This window comes from Amyelois transitella, chromosome 16 (assembly GCF_032362555.1).
Source record: "Amyelois transitella isolate CPQ chromosome 16, ilAmyTran1.1, whole genome shotgun sequence".
NCBI lineage: Eukaryota > Metazoa > Arthropoda > Insecta > Lepidoptera > Pyralidae > Amyelois > Amyelois transitella.
In genome coordinates, this window is record NC_083519.1 from 5,868,368 (window position 1) to 5,881,303 (window position 12,936).

General features: G+C 40.9%; 1 protein-coding gene across 7 annotated transcripts in view; it reads left to right on the forward strand.

The window, feature by feature from the left end:
- The window catches only part of LOC106129661 (dmX-like protein 2), a 47,317-nt gene that overhangs the window by 26,527 nt on the left and 7,854 nt on the right, over positions 1-12,936 (forward strand). For all 7 annotated transcript variants that reach the window (XM_060948400.1, XM_060948394.1, XM_060948396.1 and 4 more), the window contains 23 exons: positions 479-601; positions 931-1,069; positions 1,309-1,488; positions 1,925-2,146; positions 2,536-2,711; positions 2,861-2,998; positions 3,185-3,300; positions 3,505-3,736; positions 4,073-4,313; positions 4,875-4,992; positions 5,266-5,474; positions 5,899-6,132; positions 6,214-6,446; positions 6,636-6,808; positions 6,986-7,080; positions 7,375-7,616; positions 7,947-8,138; positions 9,804-9,925; positions 10,387-10,526; positions 10,870-11,032; positions 11,367-11,469; positions 11,904-12,086; positions 12,509-12,690. In XM_060948400.1, the coding sequence (XP_060804383.1) occupies positions 479-601; positions 931-1,069; positions 1,309-1,488; positions 1,925-2,146; positions 2,536-2,711; positions 2,861-2,998; positions 3,185-3,300; positions 3,505-3,736; positions 4,073-4,313; positions 4,875-4,992; positions 5,266-5,474; positions 5,899-6,132; positions 6,214-6,446; positions 6,636-6,808; positions 6,986-7,080; positions 7,375-7,616; positions 7,947-8,138; positions 9,804-9,925; positions 10,387-10,526; positions 10,870-11,032; positions 11,367-11,469; positions 11,904-12,086; positions 12,509-12,690 (3,956 nt within the window). The remainder of the gene's footprint in view (positions 1-478; positions 602-930; positions 1,070-1,308; positions 1,489-1,924; positions 2,147-2,535; positions 2,712-2,860; positions 2,999-3,184; positions 3,301-3,504; positions 3,737-4,072; positions 4,314-4,874; positions 4,993-5,265; positions 5,475-5,898; positions 6,133-6,213; positions 6,447-6,635; positions 6,809-6,985; positions 7,081-7,374; positions 7,617-7,946; positions 8,139-9,803; positions 9,926-10,386; positions 10,527-10,869; positions 11,033-11,366; positions 11,470-11,903; positions 12,087-12,508; positions 12,691-12,936) is intronic.

Here is a 12,936-nt window from a genome sequence, read left to right on the forward strand (position 1 = left end):
CACGAATATACACACATGCAAACACAAGTCGTTATATCTTTAGATTGTTTTAAAATTCTTTATTAGTGCTCGTTAGTTCGTTATCTGTCTATTATCTGGGTCTAAAGAGAAAAAAAATTACAGGTGCTTTAGGGTTATTAAGAAACATTGACATATATCTTATCATCCCTTTTTATTTATCTCTGAAACTATCCGAATGAATAGAAAGGTGAAATGCCTTGACAACTTTTGTGAATAAGCCTGTACTGTATAATGATGGAAACTTTAAAAACTCCTGATTATGATGGGCGGAAGTAGAAAAAGAAGCATACATAAGATTTTTTTTTTTAAATAAATACCACCCACTGCACTGTAACTAACATATTTACTTGCAGCATTTTTTCACTTTTATTAAGGATTCTATAATTGACACAATATTTTTTATTTACTTATTCAATAGTGACATAATGTATTAAGTTTATGTATATTGTGTGTATAGATAACGGAGGACGTGCAACTGGACTATGCGGAGATAACATCAGTGCCCCCTCTTCCTCTTTGGACTCTGCTCGTCGCAGACAAGGAATCGCCTCATCATCCGTCCACTATTCAAGAAGCCAAAGTAAGTTTCTTTTAAATGACCCTAAAAGGTTCCCTTGGTGGAATATAGAGGCCTGTGGGTTCCATTACTAATGTTTGGGAGAAAAGTTGGAAGTACAAAAGCGGAATACTCTCAGTGGAAATTAGGTGATCAATGTAAAATTTGAGTGACAGGATAAGGAACCGGGCGATAAGGGAATATTGTGATGTGAAAAAAAATCTCGAGATAAATGTCGCAGTATTTTCAATATTCATTTTAAAGACTATGCTAATGATGGGTCTGGTTATTTATTAACCTTACCCAACCTTTTAGTAGATAATAAGGTTAAAAAAACGAGGTATTATTTTCAGGACTATAACGACCTTTTCGAAGGCACCATGGACACAGATGAAGATTTAGACGCTTTACTTCTTGGCGAGGAAGAGGGCGTGGATCGCCGACCTTCAATGCCGGAAAGACAACCTCTCTCGCATTTCGGTCCCAGACAAGGTAGATATTGTAGTTTTAATTACTTGAAAATGAACCCAGTGCACTTATTGAACAGTTTTAAAGTATCATAGCCGTAAACTCAAAAATTATGGTTTCCTTGTAAAAGGTTATCTGTCAGTCGTCAGAATGAATGTTTCATAAATCCGGTCATATTTCCGTTATGTGGCAGTACAGTAGGATAAGTCTATTCGCTTATTTGTTGATATAGACGTGATTCAAAATAAAATTTTGTTTGGCAGGTCGCATCCTATCCCGCCTTCTCACTCACACACACTTGCCTGGTCTAAGTTCTCTGGATCAGATGCATTTACTGGCGTTAGCAGATACCGTATCCACTTGTGATGCGGACTTCGCTGAAAGATTCGCCACTAATGCGCGAATCGATATCGCGCAAGCAACTAGTCAAGAAATATTACCAGGTGGGTACTTAGTTTAAGATATTTTTCAAAATAAGGATCGGCGTCTACATATCCAATTTTTTGTGTGTGACACACAGACTTCCTATAAGAGCAAAGTTCCCTGAATTCTATGCATGTGAACAAGCGTAGCGTCTCAACGATTTTGCCAATATTTCCATTGCCATTTTTTTATTATTGCCAGTTCCTTGAACGAAAAATGAGAACGCTGAGAACGATTGATAAAATCCATCCATCCATACATATAATAAAATGATAACAGACCGATGTATGTTCTTGAAAAGTATTGCCTAAAAAACGATACAGGGATGAATAATGACAAACAAAAGCCAAAACTGTCATTTCTAGAATTTTTATCTACAGGGTTAGCTTTTTTACACCGGACGAAGTCGCGGCAACAGCTAGTTAGAAATAAGTTAAAAGCAAACCCTTCCCGCAGATTCCCTGGACGATTGCGGACTTCGCTTCCTCCTCGCGATGAAGCACTACGGCTATTTACTCCGATGTCTGCCACTGGCTCAGCGCGCGGCCTTACAGAGATCAGGCGTCGGGACCTGCAACCTTGTATGGGCTTTCCATTCAGAGACCCATGATCAACTCCTTCAGTTGATCCCAGGATACGCTAAAGGACAACCCAAGTGGACAACAATGAGAGAACTTGGTAAGTCAACTTCAAATTATGCAACCTACTTAATAGGTTGTATAAGTCCGAATTTTGTATACAAGATTACTTTGAAAGTAATAATTTTCAAATTCAAATCGACTTGACACTAAGCACGTAACAGAAAACAATTACATTCACAAAGTTTTTCAACATAATTCTTGGTACAAGGTTTACATTATGTATTTTGCTTTACTTACTTATCCAAGCTCAATAGGTATATAGTAGGCATGGACAGGCAGAGACTACATCTTTCCACTTGCCACGATCTCTGCATACTTCTTTCGCTTCATCCACATTCATAACTCTCTTTATGCAAATTCGACTTGATTATCTTATTATTATTTATTACTCAATATTTTTTTCTCTAATCTCCAATAAAAAATCAGGCGTGGGTTGGTGGGTCCGCGGCGATTTGCTAAAGACGTGCGTGGAGAAGCTGGCCCGAGCCGCGTATATGCAGAAACAGGACCCTCTAGACGCGGCTCTGTACTACCTGGCGATGAAGAAACGTATGTTGCTCTGGGGCTTGTTCAGATCCAACCGAGATGAAAGGATGACAGCGGTGAGTTTATTCATCTATATTTTTAATTACAGAAGAACTCCTATTTAGGATTAACTTAATCATAGGTTTACAAGTCAAGCTTACAATCATAAGGGTTATGTTTATAGGACGACGCAAATTAACCAGTTTATATTTCTTTCTGCATATAGTTTTTCGCAAACGACTTTACGGAAGGCCGTTGGCGCAAGGCGGCGCTGACAAACGCGTACGTTCTGCTCGGCAAACAGAGGTTCGAGCATGCGGCCGCGTTCTTCTTGCTCGGTGGCGCTTTGAAGGATGCTCTAGAGGTAACTTTAACAATAAACTAGTAATTAAAAAAAAATCTTGATCGTTCCTAATTCGTAATCGTACATTTATCCTGTTGCCGTCCTAATCCAGCTATATTTTAAGAAGTATGGTGTAATATTTTAACAAATGACATTTCTTTTGAACCCAACATAGTTTTCGTTAATATTTTTATTAATGTGTTTTAGGTTCTAATAACGCGATTAGGAGATCTTCAACTTGCGATGGTCGTAGCACGCTTGTATGAGTCTGAGAATACTCTGCCTAACAGTCTAAGGAAGTTGCTCATGGATGAAATTTTAGGGTAAGTAATTAAACTGGATTTTTATTCTTTAGCTGACGAATCTGGCTACTTTACAAAAGGTCGTTATTAGTTTATCAGACAGCTTACATTTGATTGTATTTATTCAGTAAACCAAAAGTGAAAAGATAATAAAATGAAAAGATTACTACATATGATCTTCAGGCTTCACATCAGTTTTTGTAATGATATGAAACTTTAAAACAGAGGCGAAACAGAAGACGGCGAGATCATTCTAGAGCGCGCCCACCCCGATCCGTTCGTGCGATCGATGGCTCTATGGGAACTCAAACGTTACGGCGACGCATTGGACACTTTACTCAGTCCAGGCGGTAGATTGCACGCTGCCAGAGACAACGAGCCTACGCCCAGCGTGTTTAACTTCTACGTGTATTTGCGAACACACCCGAGGCTAAAGCGACACAATATGCCGGCACAGGTATGATAACAACTGTGTGTTGAACTTTTTCCTTAGTCTAGGCGGTTGGGTAGGGTATTATAAGCTGCAAGTGTTATATCTCATAATGACACAATATGCCGGGGTTATTATGTAAACTTAATCTTTTGAAGTAGTTGACATGGGCAAACTTTTAAATTAATATAAATTGAAGCTGAAACATTATACGACGCTACTCGGATTCAAAATAAGAGTATTGCATCTTTAAATTCATCTTTTAAATAATGTAATTAACTGTATAATCTCTATGAATTTGGAAACCTTAGAGATACCTCGGCAAATGCCGTAATTTTTATTCACTACCGTCATTGTCTACAGGGCGGAACTCTAGCCTTGTTACAACAAGAACCCGAAGAGGGCATTACCCGTCTAGAACGTCGGTTATACTTCCAAACGGCGCACGGCCACTTCAAGGCTGGTTGTCCAGCCTTAGCTCTGGAGGTACTCTCGAAGCTTCCCAGCCGGATCCGGGACGAGAAACCCAGGCAACCGGTGTCTTCGGCGTCTGTCGACGAAGCGGGCATACACACCGGACAGCTGGTCGAGGACACAGCTAAAAGTACGACACATTCACGTCAGTTTGTACGTCAATGCGCTTTATGTTTTGTCTTTTTAATTTTGATATTTTATTTGTTTAATGGGTACGATGTGGCATTGGACTCAATTAAATTTTAGTTTCTTTGTGGATGTGATTGCCAACTGCAATGTATTCGTTATTTGTTCCAAAATGTGCTTTATGTTCTGTTCAATTTGTGTATGATGTAATATGTTTTTCACCAACGATATAGTAAATAATTTTATTTGCGGACAGAATGGTTCGTAATTTGGCCAATGTTCGCTTTATGATCAAAAGGAATTAATCATAACTGTAATTCATGATATCAACTCATAAAAAAACTGACCACTGAGCCGAGGTCTCGTACTACACTTTCTGAGAAAACCACTCATTTGAAATCATCATAAACTACAAAGTTAAATAATTTGTACGATCTTAGTCAAAAGTCCATAGACAACTTCAGGAACATTTGCTATGAAATAAGAACTTTTGCACTTGACCGTACATAAAATAACATCTGAATTGAGAACTTTCAGAAGTCTTAATAAAATAATGTTATAACAGAACCGGAAGAATCTCTGGATTGGAACTCGTCCGCGGCCGACATGGACTGGGGCGCGCCAGTTAGTGCCGCTAAGAATGACGAGTTAGTGCTTACCTGGGATGACGATGATGATAAAGGGTAAGTTTTACTTTCTTTCACTCTGTTTTGTAAATTAGCAGTATTTAGCAAAATGAGTAAAAAATAGGAAGAAAGGAAGGACAATACTCTAGCGTAAGACAACTACAGTTTTTAACAAGTATGTCAAGAATAGCTTTTATGCTGTCTTTTAGGCGATAGGCAAGCCACCGGTCACTATTTAAATCTCATTTGATCACTAAGCCCTCTGGCTGAACCTAGCCTTTCGAGTGTGTTAGCTCTGTGATGTATAAAAACTTGATCATTTCTCTTTAGATCCGGCGGCTCTGGCACGTCTACCCCGCCTATAGAAATGAAATTAGACACAAAAGAAGAACCCGTTGTGAACGGAGAGGCTGAGAAGAGCCCTGGGCCTGAAGAGGCGCCACCTGTGGATATCATGGCGCAACAACTTAAGTTCGTCGCATGCCTTAAAATTCTCATGGAAGAGCTCAGTACATTGGCCACTGGATTTGAAGTCGATGGTAAGTTTTAAGAGAAATTTCTCAGTGAAATTTGAAATTCTTGGGTAGAAAAAGCCGTTATTAATTACGGGGTCTCCACCTTTCTTGAATTCCGTCGAAAAGAATCAGAAAAATGAGATCTGGATATGCATATAAAAAGCTACGATACGACTGTCGTATTATAGCTGTAGTATATTAGCCAATTCTTTGAAAGGGTTCGATCAAGAGCAAACGCGAGATCATCGCATTTCTCCCATGATTCGGCGACTATAACTTGAAGCTTGGTCGAGCCGCGTGTGGAGGTGGGATTGTGTCAGTTTGCTTTGGCGTTAAATCATTGAAATGTTGCGTTAGATTCTTTACATCGAATTTTTACATTGGCTTCTTACACTGTCACCTTTATGTAACTCAAACTTCAGATCTTTAAAGACATATATTTTTCTAGGTGGTCACCTTCGCTACCAGTTGTACATTTGGCTAGAGCGTGAAGTGGAAGCCTTGCGTCGCCTGTGCGGGTACAGTGCGGGGGCGGGGGCTAGTGGAGGGGAGTTGATATGCGCAGACGCAGACCCCCCGCCACTGCCCGAACGCCCCACCTTACATCAGTTATTGATCAGGGAGAAAGCGGACTTTGAAGCTAAGGTTCAGAGGGCTGTACGAAGAAAGAAGTGGCTGAAAGGTGCTTAGAACATTTTTATTCACACTTGAAATTAACAAATGTCAAATACCAAAAATTAACCAAAATTATTTAATACTCTAGCCAACGAAACTCTTCTGCGCACTCTACTGTCTTACTGCTCCCTCCACGGCGCCGGCGGCGGCGGTTTGGCCTCTGTTCGGATGGAACTCGTACTATTACTTCAAGAACTTGGCCAAGACAAACAACATCAGCAGTTATTGTCGCCTCTGCCGTTCCCCACAACCCTGCCTTTGTTAGCCGCCGCTGTGGCGACCAACAACACGGTCGTTGCCGATCCTGTTAGGCATTTACAGGTATGTTTGTAATTATTTGGTTTACGGTTGCTAAAAATATACGAGTATTGCGTTTGAAAAAGTAACATCCATAAATTCTAACTCGTAGATACATTCCTTATCTACATTTGAGCGACTTTCCCTCATTTTATGAATTCTTAATGTTCATGGCTTCTTCGGCCGTACATATAAAAGTATATTTCATCACAGTCTGTAGCCCACGACATGCTGAGCACAATCGGGGAATTAGGCATTCCCGGGGGATCAGCAACGCGATTACTTCACACCCTGAGAGAACTGGCCGTCGCCCTGTCAGCATGCATCTATCAGAGCTTGTGCGACTCCGACACCTTCAGCTTGAAGCACACGCCTCATCATGACGGGTAAGACAGAGTCACTTCTATATTACATTTCAGTGTGTTGACACTTAGCTATCAAAGGTTAGGCAAAGTTTTCTTTATGATCAAAATAGTGATTTTTATAGAAACATTCAGTTTTTGTATTGGTTCAATATGAAAAAACAATGTAGCTTGGAGTGTTATATGAATGTTTCTTTTCAGTATCATAGCGGAAACACCAGGCAGTCATTTGCTCGCGCGAAGACGTCATTCAATAGAAGAATTAACAGTAACTACGCCTCCCAACAAATGGCCGGGTATGTATCTAAGCCACCGACTGACTGACTGATTCACTTACATATGAACGCGCAGCCCAATGCCCAATTAGGTCTAGAGTTTAAAATTTGTTACGTAGTCTCCTTATATTGTGGTCTAGGGGCGTACTAAGAAAATGGACGAAAAATAGAAGGGGAAACTCGGAGACTGACCCCGGGCACCGAAGCTTTACGGTCCGCAACTGGGACTACGTTACGTTTCTATGTTACCGAAATAGGTTTTCGTTAATAGCTTTTCCCTTGAAACTGAAAAATATAATTGTTGTTCTTTGCCAGGCGTATCCGCGCTCCGGGGTCTAGCTGTGCGCGCGGCCGAAGAGGAAGACGCGCCGCGCCTCGCCGTGCTGCTGGCCGAGGCGTTCTGCGGCGTGTACCTCGCGCTGCTGGGCTGGGCGCTGGCCGCGCGCGACGCGCACCTGCTGTACCGCCTCGCCGCGCACGCGCCCGACCAGCGCGCGCACGCGCGGCTGTTCGGCGGCGGCGTGCGCCGGCTGCTCACCACCGCGCCCGCGCACCAGGTCGGTGGTCTCGGCTGCTGCGGCCGCGCTAGCACTGCGGGCACAGCAACACGCGCGGCTGTTCGGCGGCGGCGGCTACTATTTATAAAAGAATACTTTACTCCGTGGTCTAGTAAATCGCAGGGAAGTAGGAAGTCATGCAGCTTGTGATAAAAGGGTACTTTGCGCTCTGTAATCTGGCATTACGCACGACGGAAGAAATTTACTACAACTAAGGTAACAACTGAAACAGCAGTATTCCCAATAACCAGGCACTGGCAATTTACCAGCGCCCATAAAATCAACTAATTTTATTATTGTTTGCCTACAATGGATTAACTTTGTCCACAGCCCAAACTAGTGGAGCGTACAGAGGGCACGTCCGTCTGGTCGTCTCTCCGCGAGAAACGAGCATTACTCAACATGCGACTGCTAGGACTGGGCCCTACGACGCCACACAAGAACATTCAAGAAGGTCGACCGACCTACCGAGAACAATTCGTGCCGCCGATGTGCAGTATACTGACTTATTTGCTTACTAAGGTATGTTGTATAAAGGTTGAATATCTGCGGGAAACGAGCATTACGCTATATGAATAAACGTAAACTGGGCTCCACCACGCCTCACAACAATATATGAATCGGCCGACCTACCGAGAATAATTCGTACCGCCGACTTGCAGCATAATGATCTCTCCGCGAGAAATGAGCATTATACTTAATAAAGACTGCTGAATATGTTTTTAATATGCACAAATGTACGGTTTAAAGTGCTTTAGAAACCTGCAGCTAACATCTTACGGCCACTTTATGTCGCTGAGATATCAACGAACAGTGTTGTACTACGTACTACTCTGTCAAGAAAGTAGCAGGAAAAGATCAATAATACACAAACTGTTTGTTATTCATCCAAATTTATTTTATCACCTTCAAAATATGCTCCTTTAGAAACGATACACTTACGCCAACGAATAATCCAATCATCAAAACATTTTTTAAACGCTGTTTCCGGAATTGATGTCAGTTCTCGCCGCGAATTCTCTTTTATGTCTTCTACCGATTGAAAACGGGTGCCACGAAGTGGTAATTTGAGTTTAGGAAAAAGAAAAAAGTCGGCTGGAGCCATATCTGGTGAATATGGTGGTTGCTCGATGGTATTTGTTGAGTGTTTGGTTAAAAATTCGTTCACAATGATGGCCTTGTGCGAAGGTGCATTATCATGGTGCAAAATCCAAGAATTTTCTTTCCACAAATCTGGCCTTTTTCGTCGGATTTGCTCTCTTAAACGCCGCATAACACTCAAATAATATTCCTTATTTACCGTTTGACCTTCCGGCAAGAATTCCGAGTGCACAACACCGCGATAGTCAAAGAAAACAGTCAACATGACTTTGACTTTTGAACGACTTTGGCGTGGTTTTTTCGGTTTCGGTTCAGTTGGAAGGCGCCACTCCGAAGCTTGTTGACTAGTTTGCATGTCAAACTCGTAAACCCACGTCTCGTCACCAGTAACAATGCGTTTCATGAATGTTGGGTCGGAATTGACTCGTTCTAGCATGTCCTCAGCGACTCTCATGCGATTGAGTTTTTGAAAAAAATTCAGGTCTTTTGGGACTAGCCGAGCGGCAACATGTTTCATACTCAAATTATTAGTTAAAATGGTACGGATCGACTCGTGAGATACAGAAAGTTCGGTGGCTATCTCTCTCAAAGTTGAATGAGGATTTTCAGTCACTATTTCCTTCACTTTTGCGATGTTAACTTCAGTTGCAGACGTTGATGGCCTACCAGAGCGAGGCAAATCTTCCATCACATCTCGACCGCTTTTGAACGCTTTGTACCACTCATAAGCACGAGTTTTTGATAAAGTCGATTCACCGTAAGCCTTCTGTAACATTTTCAGTGACTCCGAACACGATATTCCATTGGCAATGCAAAATTTAAGACAAACTCTTTGTTCGATGTTTTTATCCATTATGAAATTAGCAATACACACTAGATATGATATAACTAAAAATAGCACTGTATTTAATGTAAACAACAGATGCAACTCAAACTCCGCGCCAAAATGGAAAACAGTTGTGCCAATCTAACAACAACAAAAAAAAACAAAAATTTGAATTTGGAACCATAAATAAATAATCCATTCCCGATACTTTTCTGACTGAATGTATATAGCCATAAATAAGGAACTTGTTGGTTTTTTAGCCGACAGCCGAACAAGACCCTGAGAATTACGACTACGACTCAGCGGAGTCAGGCGGGGAAGACGCTGAAGAGAGCGGCAGTGACGCAGACGACGATGACATTTTTGACACCAATCCGTCTAAGTATGATCTTTCTTTATGGTCTTTTCTTTTCTCATTATGTTTCTCTTTTCGTTGTTTTATTAAAGTAGAAGATAAGTTGATTTTAAATTCATTAGAGCCAGCATGCAGCAGCAGTAGTTGTAATTGTGACTGACCACATTTAAGATGCACTCTTGTATAATTGTTTATTACAGAACTATTTTATGATCTTTGTCGGAACTTGTTTTGAAAGAAATTAAAACTGCACTTTCTGATATAACTCACTGAACTTATATTTGGTTTATACATTAGGTATTAACATCCATGAAATTATAAAAAGTGAACTAAATTATATACATTTTAACATTGTAAGATACGCCTCTCGGTCTTTTTAAATATTTTGTGCAATATTCTATTTTTGTTTTTTTTTTCTTAGTGACCAGCAGTACTACTTTCAAATTACTGTACAATAATTTTTGTTAACTTAATGAATTATTTATCAGGACTGAGAAACGCAAGCTGGTGAACTTGGAGCACTCGGACCCTGACTCGTACTCGTGGTACGTAATGCGAGTTGCGGTGCTGAGGCTGGCGCAGCAGAAACTGCAGCACTTCCTGCAGCTGTGCGGCATCGAGATGTCTGGTATGTATGATGCTAACAAAGCTTTTGCACAAATAATTCGCGCATCAGGGCACAAGTTTCGGACCGGCTTCGGAGGAGGCAACACAGGAAATCCTATATACTGGGACGGTGTTTAGGATTTTCAGTTTTCATCCTTAACTGTTAAAATAACAATGAGCGAGGGGGGTAACATGTATGTAAAAACAGCTTGCACTCAACCTTTTAGGACATTACATGGAAAAGAGGTGCAGTAGTCCAATTCAAAAGTGCCGAGAACCACATTCCACAGCTTAATTTGGATTTAAAAAAATATTTGGCATGTTACAAAAACAATACACTTCAAATATGTAACTCATTTGTCCAGAACTAGCGACCACCAGCCCCACAGTCCACGGGGCCCTCCGCCGCGTGGACCAGTGGCAACAACAGCTGTACGAGACGCTGGAGTCCCGCGCCCCGCCCTCGGACTACATCCCCGGCTGCTTCCCCGACCAGCAAACCGCGGGCCCGCCCATCAACAAGTACAAGTATGTCAACATTGTGACTCTGCTACGACACATGTATTCTCAACACCAATCAGACTAGTGTTCTCAAGTCTAGGATTTGAAAATACGCACCATACTTTTTTTTTTGTGTATCTTAACTACAACCATGGAAGCTCTTCCGAAGTAATTATTTTAAAACTTCTGATGAAAATTATAAACGTGTACCGATAAAAATTAAAAACTCCAAATTCTGACTCACCATACTTGTACAAAGTTTATATAGGTACATAGTAAGTGATTTTGCGACTTGTATGGAATAGTAAAAATACTTCTTAATTTTTCTATATTATGATTTTGATTATAAGTAAAATTTCAGATGTCTTCTGGAAAAGCACAACACTCCATTCAACTCGTGTCTATACAGCGCGGCGCCAGCTAGGCGATTATGGAATTATCTCGTGCGGCAAGAATCAGTTCAGGTAAATGCCTATAGTCTTTAGAATATTACTTGATCTCTGTAAAAGCAGGATGGAACGATTTTATCGTTCCATCTTGCTTTCACTTGCGAGAAACACAGACCATAAAATGTATGAATTTGACATCTGTCACAGATAAAGTTATATTTTGAGAACATAGTTTTGTTTCTGAAATTGTAATATTTATTTTTGATAAAGATGAATTAAAATTTTAAGATAATTTCTTAAACTTTAAACGGCTGAATCACTTTGCGAATTTATTATCAAAATAGTGAAACAGTATTTCAATAATATTTTTTTTTGTTTTATAGTATTTTAGGAGCAAACTAGGTGTCAATTTTGAGCAGACAAACGAATTAAGCGTAAATATTCTTGCAATGGTTACGCCCTTTCTTTTTGAGTTATGGTACCCTAAAATCCAAGTATTATGTCGGCAGGAGTTGTTCATCCGAGCGGTATTTTCTCGGAAACGCACTGCGTCTTTGAGCAACGCAGTGAGCGGGGACCCTGGCGATTCCCGCCCCGGCTGCATTCCGAAACATAAAGACGACGACATGCACAGTCCTGTCAGAATTATACACAAAGAACAAGACTCCATTGCTGCCTTCTGTTTGAATAGGGTAAGTTTTTATCTGATATACCACATACTTTCTACCACAGAACTTAATGTCGTTCATCTGAACGGTGTTTCATCATCAAAATCCAGAAGGAGTGTGCGTCTTCTACAGAATTAATAACAGCCTTAAATACTTACACTATACTAATGAGAAATAAAAACTATACAGGCCAAGAACAAGGTATATTTTCTTTATCTCTACTGATATTGTTTGATCAAATTAAGGACGTTCAAAAGGTCAGGTCACCGAAACTGCCGAGCTTGCATGAAGAGAGTTATGAATGTGTAGGAAGTGAAAGAAGCATGCAGAGATCGTGGCAAGTGAAAAGATGTAGTCTCTGCCTACCCCTTCGGCAAGAAGGCGAGATTTTGTGTATGTGTATGATATTGTTTGTTCTTTGATTTCATAAACGGTGATGTTGGCAGGTCGGCGGCGGTCTCCTAGCCGTAGCCACCGCCCGGGAAGTGCAAGAGATGGACGTGTCGTTATTGCTGCGAGGCGGAGTCAGCTGGTCGGAAGATGAGTGTGACGTTGATCTCATGGGGCTCACCACCGACCCCACCACGCTGCCCGACACCGGCTTCCTCATCATACAGCATCAGGACAAGTAATATAATCTGATGATATTATTGTTCGGGTATAAATTTCACTAAACCATCATCAAACAAGAAATTTTCTCGCACACACATTATGATACCGTGTCTATCCCTTAAACAGAGCTGCTGCACTCTAACTCTTCTTTAATCTGGACGGCTTAATGATGGAATGGAGATTCAGAGGATAATGGCTTATTTTGTAAAAACAAGATCACATCGCTGGTGAAATATCTTTGCTTAAGTATATGTTGTTCACA